The sequence below is a fragment of the Dromiciops gliroides genome, chromosome 1 (assembly GCF_019393635.1).
Source record: "Dromiciops gliroides isolate mDroGli1 chromosome 1, mDroGli1.pri, whole genome shotgun sequence".
In the NCBI taxonomy this organism is placed as follows: domain Eukaryota; kingdom Metazoa; phylum Chordata; class Mammalia; order Microbiotheria; family Microbiotheriidae; genus Dromiciops; species Dromiciops gliroides.
In genome coordinates this window covers 500,982,769-500,996,624 of record NC_057861.1, presented here as the reverse complement: position 1 = coordinate 500,996,624, position 13,856 = coordinate 500,982,769, and the positions used below count along the sequence as shown (strand labels likewise).

Sequence of the window (13,856 nt, the reverse complement as noted above, 5' to 3'; positions counted from 1 at the left end):
CCTTGAACTATGCTGGCACCCTCCCTCCACTGGTCAGTGATCCCCATCTTGTTTCCATCTTTTCCTCCCTTCCCCATGTCTACTGGCAAATTGGCATTACCTAAAAATTGCTTTATGTAGAGATCTGTGAACAGTCCACTTACATAAAGCTAGAACTGTCTGTATCTAGAAAAGAGTTCATCTGAAAAAGATTTGAGGGTTTTTGCTAATAGAATCTCAAGCTGCATCAACAGAGACAAAAGGTACAGGGCTGGGGGTGGGGTGGGGTGGCGCAACACACCCCCTGCACTTTGCCCTAGAGTAACTAGTAATTTAGTTACTAGAGTAACTGAGAAACCCAGGAAAGCTTTCAAAGAATAGTAACCAAGATCATGGTGATTATTTCATCCAACCCTTTTATTTTATGAGAGGAAACTGAGGCTCAGACAGGGAAATAATTTAGCCAAGTACATGGCAGGATTCATATCAAGGTCACTGGCTTTAAATCCAGGCCTTCCTGACCATACCAGCTGCAGTGCCTTAAGATCATGCCATATAAACACTGGCTGAAGGACATGAAGATGTTTAGAAGGCCCAGGAGTGACATGGCAGCCATCTTCGAATATGTGAAGGGCTGTCGTGTGAAAGAAGGATTATACATGCTCTGTTTGACTCCAAAGGTCAGAATAAGGAGCAATGAGTGTAAAATGCAAAGACACAAATTTAAGGTGCATGTAACAGAAACAACTGGAGCCATATAAAAGTGAATGAGTTGCCTTGAGACAAAGGGTCTGCTCCTCACCAGAGATCTTCAATCAAAAGCTAGATGATCTCTTGAGATTCTTCTTCAGGTTTAGGCTGGATTAGAGAGCCTATAAAGGTCTCTTCCAACTCAGTGATTTAATGATCTGTGATGCATTTTCTGTACAGAATTCCTATTTAGACTTTGTACAAGGCAGTCTTTGGCACACTGGTGAATACTTTTGGTGAGCATATGCTCATGAAACTGACCACAAGCGGTTCATTTAACAAACTCATCTCTGTGGCATACATCAAAGAACTTTGTGTGACACTTATGCGTGGGAGACAGCTTGCTGGAAGCTGAAAGTTGTAAGAGGAGGAACATGCAGGAGGCCCAGGGACGGACTTGCAGGCAGGTGGGCAGAGCAGAACAGGTTTCCTTTCACCACCCTGAAGGTCTGAAGCCAAGTCTCCATCCAATGATAGTAATAAACTACACTGCGTCTGCTATATATACTGATTCAAACACTTGTTTGTAATCACCAAAGAGCAGAATCTTGTTTTCTCTGTCTCTATATTGTGTGATTGTGAAGGTGTGGTTTCCTGTAGAACATAGTCTATAGAATTTTGCCTACTCTCTCTTTATATTTTCATCAATAGTCTCTGTATGTATATAGCCTATTTTTTTTTTTTTAGTGAGGCAATGGGGGTTAAGTGACTTGCCCAGGGTCACACAGCCAACAAGTGTCAAGTGTCTGAAGCCGGATTTGAACTCAGGTACTCCTGACTCCAGGGCCGGAGCTCTATCCACTGTGCCACCTAGCTGCCCCTATATAGCCTATTTTTATCAAGGTTTTATGGAGATGAAGATAGGCACATGGTTGGTATTTACAGGTGTCTTCTTGATTGCCTTCTATTGATAATAATACCATCCATAACCTTTTGGAATCATCTTTCTGGACATCCTGGAAATGGATCTAAGTGACTTTAAAACTATTCTGCCTTCTTTGCGTATTTCCTCTGAATGTATTTGGTTTGTTCAGATGCTCTTCTTTACTTCATTGTTTTGGGTACCATTTCTACTTCCTCACCAGATATTAAGAAGCCAAATGTGTTGGTTCTTCTCTCCCTATTAGTAGATTAATATAAAATGCTGGCATATTTTTCTATTGCATTGATTTGTTATTTTTGTCTATAAATGCTCTTGGGATAATCCCACTTAGTTCAGTCTCTCACTAAGTTTTCTGCACTACTGTTTCTTCCAACACTTCATTGTTTTGTGAAGCAAAACTGGTCATAATCTTTCCATATTCACCTGTACAATATTTAGCAAATGAGCTTGTATTCTAAACTGATGATGTGCTTGGCTAGCATATCTTTCCACTGAGCAAAGACTTTAAGTGTTTCCTGGCTGAGACAATATTAAAATTTTTTTGGCCTCCTTGTTGTGGTGATTGGAGTACTTGTTAAACTCTAAGAAATAGTCATAATTAGAATTAATATCCTTATTATCTATTTCCCATAGCTTGTTCAAATGTTATTTATTTTTTCTGTAATAATAATAATTGCATTTATATAGCACTTTGAAATTCATAAAACACTTTTCTCACAAAAACCCTATGAGCCAGGGTGTTTGGATTACCCCCATTTTATATATGGGAAACTAAAACTCTGAGAAATTGAATTACTTGCCCATGAACACAGCTAGCAAGTATCTGAGGCAGAATTTGAATTCGTTTCCTCATTCAAGTTCAACACTATACCACACTGCCTCCATGAAATCAATGATCTGAATGTCATGCTGATAGATATTGTTGAAAGGAGTCCCACTTTAGTAACCAGACATTTCTTACTATCAAGACATAGTAAATTTCATTTTTAAAAAAACAACTGATATTGTTTAGTGCTTGCCCTGCCTTCTGATGCTTTCTGAAACAAGTACTGATGATACATACGTGAGGCTTCTGAGTAATTTATATGCCTCTGGTCTCTTTTAATTTCTTAATTCTGAACCATATTTTCCAACACATTTTTTGGCTGTTTTCCCTGTGCCCACCTTCATACTGAAGTCACTGAGTATCAAGGTATATGTTCACTTGGTTTTGAGGAACTTGTCAAGTTCTTCGTACTTTTTCTTCTGCAAGAAATGTTAGCACATATGCTACAATTATTGTTATAGCAGTCCCCTTTGTCTACGTCTATCAGGAGATTTGGCCAAGATGTGATGATCAGGTATTTTGTGAAATGACATTTTTATTGCCCTCTGAATAAAACCAGTCCTGTCAACTCCTTTATTCATTTCTACAAAGAGAACCTGGGTCTAACCCATTCTTCTATTTAATTCCAACTTCTGTGTCTTCTGGTTTCAATCTAGACATGGTTCAGTTTCTCTAATACTGTATCAACTACCTGGATCACTGTACAAAGATCTTAGACTTATGAGTAGCAACAAGTCAACAGTCCATAGACAGCTTTCTTTCCTGCTTCTTTGCTACCATTGACTATAAGCAGAAGGGAGTTGCACAGGCCTGAGGGCCAATTTTTATCTATTTCATGTTAGGCATGGAATAGTGGATAGAGAACTGGCCTTGAAGCCCATAAGACCTGGGTTCAATTCCTGTCTTTGACACATACTGGCTGTGTGACTCTGGGCAAGTCCCTTACCCTTTTAGCGGTCTAAACAACTTTCTAGGACTACTAGTTGCAGACAAGGTACCTATCAGCATTGTGAAAGGGAGTTTCCTCATCTGGGAGAGTTCCCTATATCAACGAAATCACAAGTTCAGTCTCTATCACTAGTCTATGTGTTATTATCATAGCCAAAGACTTCATCACTGAGTGGCCAGTGTTCTGATGGTGAACTTCTTCATCTTAGCTAAGCTGGTCATTAGGAAGTAGGCATAGTCTCCTACCATGACCCTAGCAAAGATTTCAAAATCAGGGTACTAATGTAGAGAAAGATATGAATATCAAAATGACAACTGATAACAAAACACAAATTTCTATGCATATTAATCAAATTATATTACATGTTAACTTACCTTTATGTTTTTCTTGTGCCTCTTCTCTTTGATGTGCTTATGAGCAGATGCAATGGATTCAACTAAGACATCACAGAGTTTGCATATGTATTTTGCCATGGGGTAGTTTCGTGAACGCTGAAATTTAGAAAGATATGTTATCAGTTATAAGTTAGCCCAAAAGTTAGATTCTATTACCTAAAGTGCAGCATAGTAAATGAACTTTATTTATCATGACATATCACTAACTTTAAGTCACTGAATTTAATCCCAGAAATTTTGTAAAAACAGTTACATTTATGTGGAATATGCAATTCCATGTAATTTAATTCAACTGAATGTGGTCTAACATGTAGTGTTTGATCCTTAATAATAAAAAAGTAACATTTAAATAGTTCCAACATTAAAAAATACTGCCTATTGTTAATGAAAGCATATGAAAAAACATTACCTTTTTTAGCCTGTCAATGCAATCTCTCTTTAATCGTTCCTCAGCCTGTTGTAAGCCCAGCAGTTCTTTCACTGACAGTGCTGACTCATCTATAACAGGGCCATCCATTTCTTCCTCTTGATCATGCTCCTCTTTTCTAGTTCTCCTTGATTTTCTGGGTTTCTTTGGCTTCTTGTTTTCTTAAGTTAAAATGAATTTCATTAGCAGAATTCCACTTAAAAATGTTAGGTGTGACTAATTATCCATTTTAGCTGAAAACACTTGAACTGACTGTTAAATTGACCAATAGAAAAGATCGTGGATTTCTTATAGTCAGTTCACTTGAACATTTAAGTACCTCATCTGGATATTTCAATCTTTCATAAGGTATATAAAGGATTCTTTCCTGAAATCTTAATTTAAATCTTCTGTTCTTACATCACATTCATTTCTAAATTTATCTGTCCCCTACTGAGTAAGTCATACCTTATAAAAAAGAATAAGAGGGGGAAAAACCCAGTTCAGCCAAACCAGTTCAATCTAACAGTATGTTCAATACTCCACATCCACAGTCTTCCACCTCTGTAAAGACAAGGTCATATATTTTCTGGACTCTTCTGCAAGGCCAAGTTTCTTGGAAATTATAGTCACACAGAAACTAGCTTTTTGGTTTTGTTTATAATGAATTTTTATGGTGTGCTTAGAAAATGGAAAGCCTTAAGTAAGAAAATGTACTTAATCTTTATTTTTTATTCTTTTCTTGTGGTTTAGTGGAAAAGAAACTTAAGGGTAAAGATTATGACTTCTGAAAGCAAGTCTGTACACACTATTCAGATAAAAGTCAACTTCTACTCGATTATAAGCTCTTTTTGAGGATAGAAACCACATCATTAAAAATATTTGCATCCTGAGAACCTAGCAGTGACTTTTATGTAAGAGGTGCTTAAAAAAAATCTTTGTAAAAGTAAATTCAGATAAGCTTTCATTTTTAACTCCAGAATAAAAAAACAACAAAAACAAAAACCCATATCAAAGACTCATGAATAAAACACACACTACAAAGAAAACCCAATATTTGGCTATTAAATCTTTGAGTAAAAGTCAATTTATAAGATACCCCAAAGTCCTGAGGACACAAATGGTCAAAATATGTCAATTTCTACTAACACTTATTAACATTAATCTATTTCTTATTTTCTTCAAATTTTTACTTTTTCCCATCTACCATTACCTATTTAGTTTACATATTTTAAGTAATATGAGAAAGGGGAAGAGTTAATAGTATTGAAATAAAATTTTCTTCCAAAAATACATTTATTTCTTCATAAACTCTGCTAGGTTCTCATTACCCTCAGGCCAAACAAATAATGGGCTCTTCTTACTAAATGTAAATATCTGTTTATGGGACTGAATCAAGGATTATAAGGTTTAACTTTGAAAAATTATTTGGTTGTATGCAATTCTGTATGGGTCCTTGCACAGTTTTGAAAATGAAGCTATTTGAATGGCATTTGAATCTCAAGTTCAAGTTCTGATTCTAATGGTAAATGTAAGCCAATAGAAAAATGCACACAATTTCTAAGTCAAGTAAATGGCCTAACTCAGCATACACAGTCCATCTGTATGTGTAAGACAAGCAATGAATCAGTCATTCGAAAGAAAAATTCTGTGGCAGTTGACGGTCCTGGATCTTTATTCCAAACCAAAACAAACAGGAAAAAAAATTGTTGATAAGAGCTGTAAATACTAAGCAACACTCTACTTATACTTCCATATAATAAACATAAATTTTGTTCACTGAGAAGCTTCTAAGAATACTATCTCTGGTTGTTGGGGGAAAAAAGTCAAAAAGTAAAAGTTGGTGTAAGTGCAATTGAAAAGTAGTAGTACAAAAGGAAGGTCCCCAACAAAAGATTTTAAATGACAGTGTTATAAAGAAAGAGAATTGTTTTAGGGAGAGAAGTGAGGGGAAAAAAAATTTATTTTAGAAAGTGCATTTTGTTTGAGGTTCAAAAATAAAGTCATTATCCTGGAATCTGGTAGATCTGAGTTCAAATCCAGCCTCAGTCATTTACTAGTTGTATAACCCAAGGCAAGTCATATAACCCATTGCCTCAATTTTTTCAACTTTAAAATGGGGATAATAATAGCACCAACCACCCAGGATGATCATTTTGAGGATTATAAGAGATAATAATGGTAAAGCACTTAGCAAAGGACTGGCACATAGTAAGTGCTTGTTTCCTTGCTTCCTTTTCTTTTCTAAGTAGCAATTATCATAAGAGGGCTTCTTTGGTGAGATCAGCAAGACGATACCACTGCAAGGTTTCCAGATAAAAAGCTGCTGTTGTGCACCTTCAAGTGGTTTCCCAACTTCATAAAATCAATCTAAGTTATCTCAACAATAGGAAGCAACGAGGCAAACTAAATTGAAGCTATGATGATATAGCATATTATGAGTAACTTTAAAAAAGCAATCTCTTTATATTTTTGTGAATAATTTTAAGCGGATATACTACCTTAATGGTATTAACTAATATAATCCAACAATTGTTATTAACTGTATATTGAATTAATTATACTTCTTTCATTTCCCCTAAAAATAAAAAAAAAAAACAACAACCCAACAATTTGGTCAGGGTCAATTTGGTCAACACTGAACTTTGTTTTGCAAATATTCCAAAGGAATGCATATTATCTGTCACATGTTTTATGATTATATCAAAATTTATTGTTCTGAAAGTGACTATCCAAGACCAAATTTGTAACATACAGTATTGTCAAAAGCTTCTCGGAACATATTATCAAGATTTTCAAATCAGGCATGGTTCCACTGTCATTTGCCCACTCTTTAATAATGTAATTTTCCTTCAGTGACTATATCTGAATTATATTTCCTTCATCACAGAAGGATTTTTCTAACTTGAGACTAGACAATAAGAAAGAGTTAAATTAATGCAGTTTCTATGATTACCTGGTTGGGGTGGGGAGGAGTTAACAATGTAATAATGAGGTCTATCCACTGGCTTTGCTTCTTTGGGCTTTATTGAAGGGCTTTTATTGGGTAGAAAAGTGGCAGGAGAAGTCTGAGAATCATTTAATTTTTACAATGGAACCAAGTTTCTTTATATCTGTTTTGTTCCTATCTTCTTCAGGATCATTTGGATTACCAGCATATTATATCTATTATCTTCTGTTGCTTACTCAACACATCCAAACAATTATCCTTATGTCTGTAGCTTCTTTCTATGGAATGACATTAACACCACATTGTCTACATACAGTGGAAGAGACTTGAAGACCGTTGATGTTTGGCCAGAATTCAGTTACCACGGAAGAAGCACAATCATAAAAAGCAATCAGAAAATCTTTGCCTATATCAGAACAACTCAAAAAGAAATGTCTAGAATGAATGCATAGCATGTAAGAGTCACACATTTTCATGGCTGGGAGGTCTCATCAAGCTTCCTATCAATATTTTATTCTCAAAATGTAAGCAGCCTTGCCTAGTGCTAGAATGTATATGAGCCAAGGACACAAGACAGAAAAAGTAACTGGTTACAGACCCACATGTACAGAAGAAATTATTACTAATGTGTGCTTTCCGCACATGTAGTTTGCTCAGTGGAATCATAGATCTCACCCAGAAAGGTACTTTCTATATGTAAAAATCTGTTTTTCTACCTTAAACAACAGAATTTACATCTCTCTCTTTTTTTATAGGTATATCATTTCATCCCTAAGACATGAATTTGGCATAGAGATAGGCCCTATGATTTCACTGGTGTACAAAGTTCCCACTGCTTCTGCCAAGGCAGGGCAGCACTTCTTTCAAGAGTTACTGATTAAAAAAAAAAAATTTACTGAGCACTGAGAAGTTTGGTGACTTGCCCAGGGTCACACACCCAAGACATCAGAGATGGGACTTGAATTCAGGTCTTCCTGGCTTGAGAGAATATGTTTGCATGGATTTATTTTTAAGTAATAACACTGATAGAACTGCCATTCAATTCTTACACAAAATTGACTATCTGGCAGAATTTTTTTGGAGAAAAGATTGCAAAAATAGAAAATTAGCCAAAGAAATATAGCAAATCCCACATTTCCTTAACACTTTAAATGGGAAAGGTGCTTTAAAAAAAATTGTTATTTGATTTAATACATGATTACTATGCAATCAGAACCTATCTATAAAACTACTTAAGAGTCTGGTATAGAATCATCTCATAGGGGTTTTTCTACCTTTAACAATATCTTAGTAATTCAGTGACTAAACTTCTATTCATATTGTTTTCATGTTACTATGATAGTCAATCCTTTATTTAGCTTCTGTTACTATATATATATATATACACAGGATGTACCCACTTCACCTCCCCTGCCCCTCTCCATAGCACCCCTCCCCCCCAAAAAAGGTATCTCTGGAACAGCAACAGTAAGTAATAAAGTCTTAAGTATCACCTCTGACATATACTGGCTGTGTGATTTTCCACAAAGTCCTAATTAACTTTCTAAGGCAGAAGAATTGTCTTTTCTGGCAAAAATAGATTTTTCATGGGGGGCGGGGCGCCCCACTCTCCTCCCAAAGCTAATTAATCCAGAGGATCAGGACAAATCCTCTTCCAAATAGTTAAAAGTTACAAAATCTGAAGAGATAAAGACAAAAGAGTTTTTCATTCTGAATACTTTTCTCTAGTAATGTCTTTTTTTTTCTTTTTTTTTTTTAGTGAGGCAATTGGGGTTAAGTGACTTGCCCAGGGTCACACAGCTAGTAAGTGTTAAGTGTCTGAGGCCGGATTTGAACTCAGGTACTCCTGACTCCAGGGCCGGTGCTCTATCCACTGCGCCATCTAGCTGCCCCTCTAGTAATGTCTTTGAAGTATCATTGTCTCAAATTTGAATGTTGCTTCAAGAACAAAGATTCTGCAAATATGAATGGCAACTTGTGCTGCTCAACTGTAACTTTTAAAAAATGTTATTTGTTATCTAGTTTTTTCTTAAAGTCCCAACTACAGAATTCTAATCAACTTTGACAGTCCTACCTTTTCTGTATAAAATATCAACCATAACCCTTACCTGAAGGTGGAAGTAACAGAAACATTAATTTTTTTTAACCTGCAAAATGAAAAGTCCCCTATTTTAAAAGAACAACATAATTCCAGCTTTTCTCTTTATGTCCTTTGTTATGTTTTTAAAAATATATATATGCTAAATTAACTAATGGACTTTCGTTTGTACACTTGTTCTACAAATTAACTGACCTCAGAATGCTATTTAATTGGACCTTGGTTTCTTCATCTGTAAAATAAGTATTCAAACAAATTCTTAAGTAGTAACTATGTATATTTTTTCTGATATTCCCAGTAAAAAACCAAAAATAATTTAATACAACTTAATACAATTTCCTATGATGTGATAGACATTCTGATAATAAAATCATGGCTTTTTCTTATGCACTTACCAAATATTCTTTTAACATTTCCTGATGTTACACCAACTATTTTCTTCAAGTAATTGATAACCTTTTCTAAACAATTAAACTTTCTAATCTAATTCAGGATTTTTCATATATTGTTGATTTATTGATAAAGACATATCTATAGCTACTGTACATCTGATAAAAATTATGATTCAGATGGCTCTTCATAGAGTTAAAACATACAAAGAAATTACTTGCCTTTCACTTTTTGGAAAAACTTATAATAAGCAATTCTTTCTGAATAGCTAGTATCAACCACATGAGGATCCTTTCAAAAGGTTTCAGTGTTTCCAGAAACTAAGCATCAAAACTTTTATCTGTATTTGATTTTCTAAATGCATTAATTAATAGAAACAAAATTATCACCATGACATTACATTCTGGTAGGAGCAAGACATGAACTATTCTGCTGCTGTCCAAACAAATGCCATGATTATATTTCTTAAAATAATGCTTTAAATAAGTGACTACTTTTTGGAAAGCAGAACTGAAATGGAAAAAATGGAGCTGCATTGCTGAGAGCAATAAAAATTCATTTAGACAGGAAAATGCTAGATGAAAAGACATTCTTGCATTGGGGTTTTAACTGCAGAAGTTGAGGTATATTACCAGAGCCTCCTGTTTGCATTTCTGAAATTTCTATGTTTGTTAGGTCTTTCTGAAGTTGTCGTCTTACACTTCTGCATCCTCTTCCATCTTGCCATCTATGGCCATCTTCACCTTCCTGAAAGGGGTCTTTTCTTGGTCGGTTTATAACAGGAATCCTAGTGCCAGTTTTGCAATCCATCCAGTTGTCTCTTTCATTCAATTCATCAGATAGCCATCTCTTAATATTATCTTTGTGGCTGTCATTTATTCTTGCTCCTTGACTGTGACCCATGTTTTTAGATGCATTTGGACTGCTTGAAATAGCATGTGGTCCTTTCCTGGGGCTGTTCCCATAGTTCCCGGGTGTCCCTTTTTTGGGGGGAAGGCCTTTTTCTGTTTTACTGCTATGTCCATTACCAGAATCATCCATTATTAAATAGTCTGGTTGTGGAGAAGCCCTCCTGAAATCATCATCTATAATGCCACGTTCTTTATTTCGCTTGAAAAAACAAGGTTTTGCCGCATCTCCCATTGTCTGTGCTCTTCAGTTTGCAGGTACCTGAAAAAAAATTTTTTTTGGTGGTTTATTTTAACAAGTAACATTATACTACTATAAAAAACTGAACAAATTTACTACACAAAAGTACCAGAAAGTTTTACCAAGAAATTATCTTTGTTTAAGGAAATCAGAAACATGACATTTCAATAGTTAGCTATAAATGAAAGTAAGGCTTGGGTGTTATTTACCACTTTTATAATACTGTTTCTGAAACTGGATAGAACTTAAAGCATGGAATTTTAGTGCCTCAGAAAATAATTTTTCCAAATAAATAAATAAGCGAATAATGTTTTTTTCAAAATTCTGAGGCAATAAGTTGCTTTTAGTAAAATAAGTTGCTTCATTATAAAATTTGTATCACAGTAACCACATATTTTAACTGGTATTTGAATCAATTATGTTGTAAATTTTAACCAGAGAACATTTTTTACCACAACAGTACACTAAGTCTGCTGTCAAAGAGAACTTTATTTTAAGGTGATATAATAGTCATATTATAAAAACAAAGTCTTATCTTATAAAGATTATTTGAAATTTAGTTTAAATTACTTTATCTCCATGATAATATATAAACAGTGAAGATCTTTCAAAACTATGTCCTACCGCCCCCTCCCCACATTCCTCTTAACACACTAGAAGAAATGGAACAATGACTTGTAATTATTTTTGTTATCTTCTTAAGGGTTGTCCACACTGTTTGAGATGTATCCTTTTAGTTTAGTCTGTTCCCCATCACCTCTGATGTTAGTTTAGTCAGAGGCTGAGTAATGTAAGGTCACCAACTAGATTCAGTACCTAGAATGCATGAGTTCACACCCCTCCCCCCATGCTTAATTCTTTGCAAACTTAAAGTGTTATGTATATTTCAATGATTAGAAATGTTTAGTTCCTTAGTCATCTGACAAGTAGAACTGGGATAGGGAGAGGAGGAGCTGCATTGAGGTATTCCACTATTCCCCAGGATTTAGACCTGGAAGGGACTTAAGGGCTTACTTAATTCAAATCCTTTACTTTGCAAAATTATGAAAATCATCAACAAACATGAACATTCCTATGTATTAAAAAGGCCAGAAAATTAAAATTGTATCTAAAACACTGAATCTATTACATATAGCTTTTAAAATAGACATTAAAATTTAACACGGTGGTATATGGTACTGATTATTTGTGACTCCTAAAATTCATCTTACAGGTATTTTAAAATGTTTAACTGATGCACTTTCTTTTCTTCTGTTTTCTGAACAACCACCAAATAAAAATCCTCCCTTTGTAACGAATAAATGTAGTCAAGCAATAGTTGCGCTGGTTGTGTCTGAAAAAAGCATTTTCTACACTCAACCAACACCTCCTCACCAAGGGGTGGGAGGCGTATCTCTACAGCACAGTCTTAACCTGGGGTCCAAGAATTCGTTTTTCAAAAATATATGGGTAACTTCAACAGTTTCCTTTGTAATCCCATTGCATATTTAAAAAAACTTCTTGGAATGGGTTAATGAGGTTTCACTAAAATGCCACCAAAAAAAAGGTTAAGATCTATAAACTTCTGGAGTCAAGATGGGTCATTTCTTTCTCTTAGAATTAAGTTTTTCAAAGCTATTTTCATTTACAATATTGTGGCCATTATATATAAATATAAATGTGTGTGTGTGTGTGTGTGTGTGTGTGTGTGTGTGTATGGCTCTGGCTTTACTCACGTCACTCTGCTTGAGTTCACGAAGGTCTTCCCAGGATTCTCTGAATTAGTCCCTCTCACCATTTCTTACGGCACAATTATACATATCCCTTACCTTCACATCCCATAATTTGTTCATCTATTCCCTAACCGACCGGTACCCCACTTTGTTTCCAGTTCTTTTACAGAAACAAAAAGCGCTACCAGGCTTCAGTATGTACAGACCCTATAGCAGTCTTGGAACCCTCTGAAAGGTAGCTTCCTTAATAGAGGTAAAGGTGGGTCAAGCTATGCAGTCTGCTTACTTTCTGCCAAACCTCTCATTTTACAGAGGAGGAAATCAAAGCTCAGGAAAGTTAAAGAACTCGTCCAAGGTCCCACATAAAGTAAGGTATCCCAGTCTAAATTCGAACTCAGATCCTCTTGACTTGAAACGCAGCGCTTCTTACACTACAAACACCAGAGTCTCCCTAGTCTACCCTCGGTCTCCACATCACTGGAGGAAGAGGGGACAGGAGAAGAAACTGCTCCTGCTGCCTTCACTCCCTACCAGGGGGGCGGTGGAATGACCCGGGGCTCCCCACCCCAAACACTAGGGAAAAGCCTGGTCCCGTTCGGTGCCCCCACTAACAAAGAGGAACAAAACAAGCTCCGCCTCGGCCTCCCAACCTCAGCCCGGAGTCGCCCTGGGGGAGCGCCCCGGCCCTGGGAGACTGCCCCGGGGGGCGAGGGGGAGGGCGAGAACAGGGGCAACCGTACACCCGGCCCGGGGGACCCGACCTGGCCCTGTCCTGCCTTGCCGGCGGTCTTGGGGCTCTGCGGCGGCGGCAGCAGCTCGGACTGACCCCGAGGGGCGAAGCCAAGGACCCAGGCAGGAGGGGAAGAGACCAGACCAACCTCTCGCCCCCCCACTCCCATCCCCCTCGGGTACACACTCACCGCCTCCGTCGCGAACCCCCACCTCTTCCGGCCTCGGTCCCTGCTCGGTCTTGTTTTCTTTCGGCCCCACTTCCGGCGCTCAGCCCCGCTTCATTGTGCGCGATTGGGAGCCGCGAGTGTCACAGCCCGAGACGTCCGCCGCACTCGCGGGAAACACGCGCCACGCAAACAGAGGGCCCGCCGGCGTTCCCAAGCTCCAGTCGGGCTCCGCGGAGTCTCCGCCTCCTTTCTTCACGTTCCCTACCTCTCCTATCCGCCTCCCGAGCTCGCCTGGGCTACCTCTGCGGCGGGAATTTCCCTCCGGCCTCGGACTAAGTGGGAAGGTGTTTGAGACCCCTCACCCTAGCCCCTACCCAGTGTAGATCTTCTATTACTTCATCCTGGGGTGGGGAACTGCGTGCGAGAAGCCTTGAAGGCCGTCGTCACAATCTGTCCATTCTCTCCTTGCA

At 37.3% G+C, this 13,856-nt stretch overlaps 1 protein-coding gene across 3 annotated transcripts in view; it reads right to left on the bottom strand.

Moving 5' to 3' along the window:
* TUT7 (terminal uridylyl transferase 7) overlaps positions 1-13,553 on the bottom strand; it is a 91,738-nt gene extending 78,185 nt beyond the window's left edge. For 2 of the 3 annotated variants that reach the window (XM_043981620.1, XM_043981611.1), the window contains exons 1-4: positions 13,408-13,553; positions 10,259-10,796; positions 4,192-4,370; positions 3,762-3,878 (exon numbers count right to left, since the gene is read on the bottom strand). In XM_043981620.1, the coding sequence (XP_043837555.1) occupies positions 3,762-3,878; positions 4,192-4,370; positions 10,259-10,769 (807 nt within the window). In that variant the 5' untranslated portion in view covers positions 10,770-10,796; positions 13,408-13,553. Of the gene's footprint in view, positions 1-3,761; positions 3,879-4,191; positions 4,371-10,258; positions 10,797-12,490; positions 13,243-13,407 lie in introns of those variants that run through there. The other variant, XM_043981605.1, reaches the window with a different exon arrangement.
* Between the last annotated feature and the right edge of the window lie 303 nt (positions 13,554-13,856).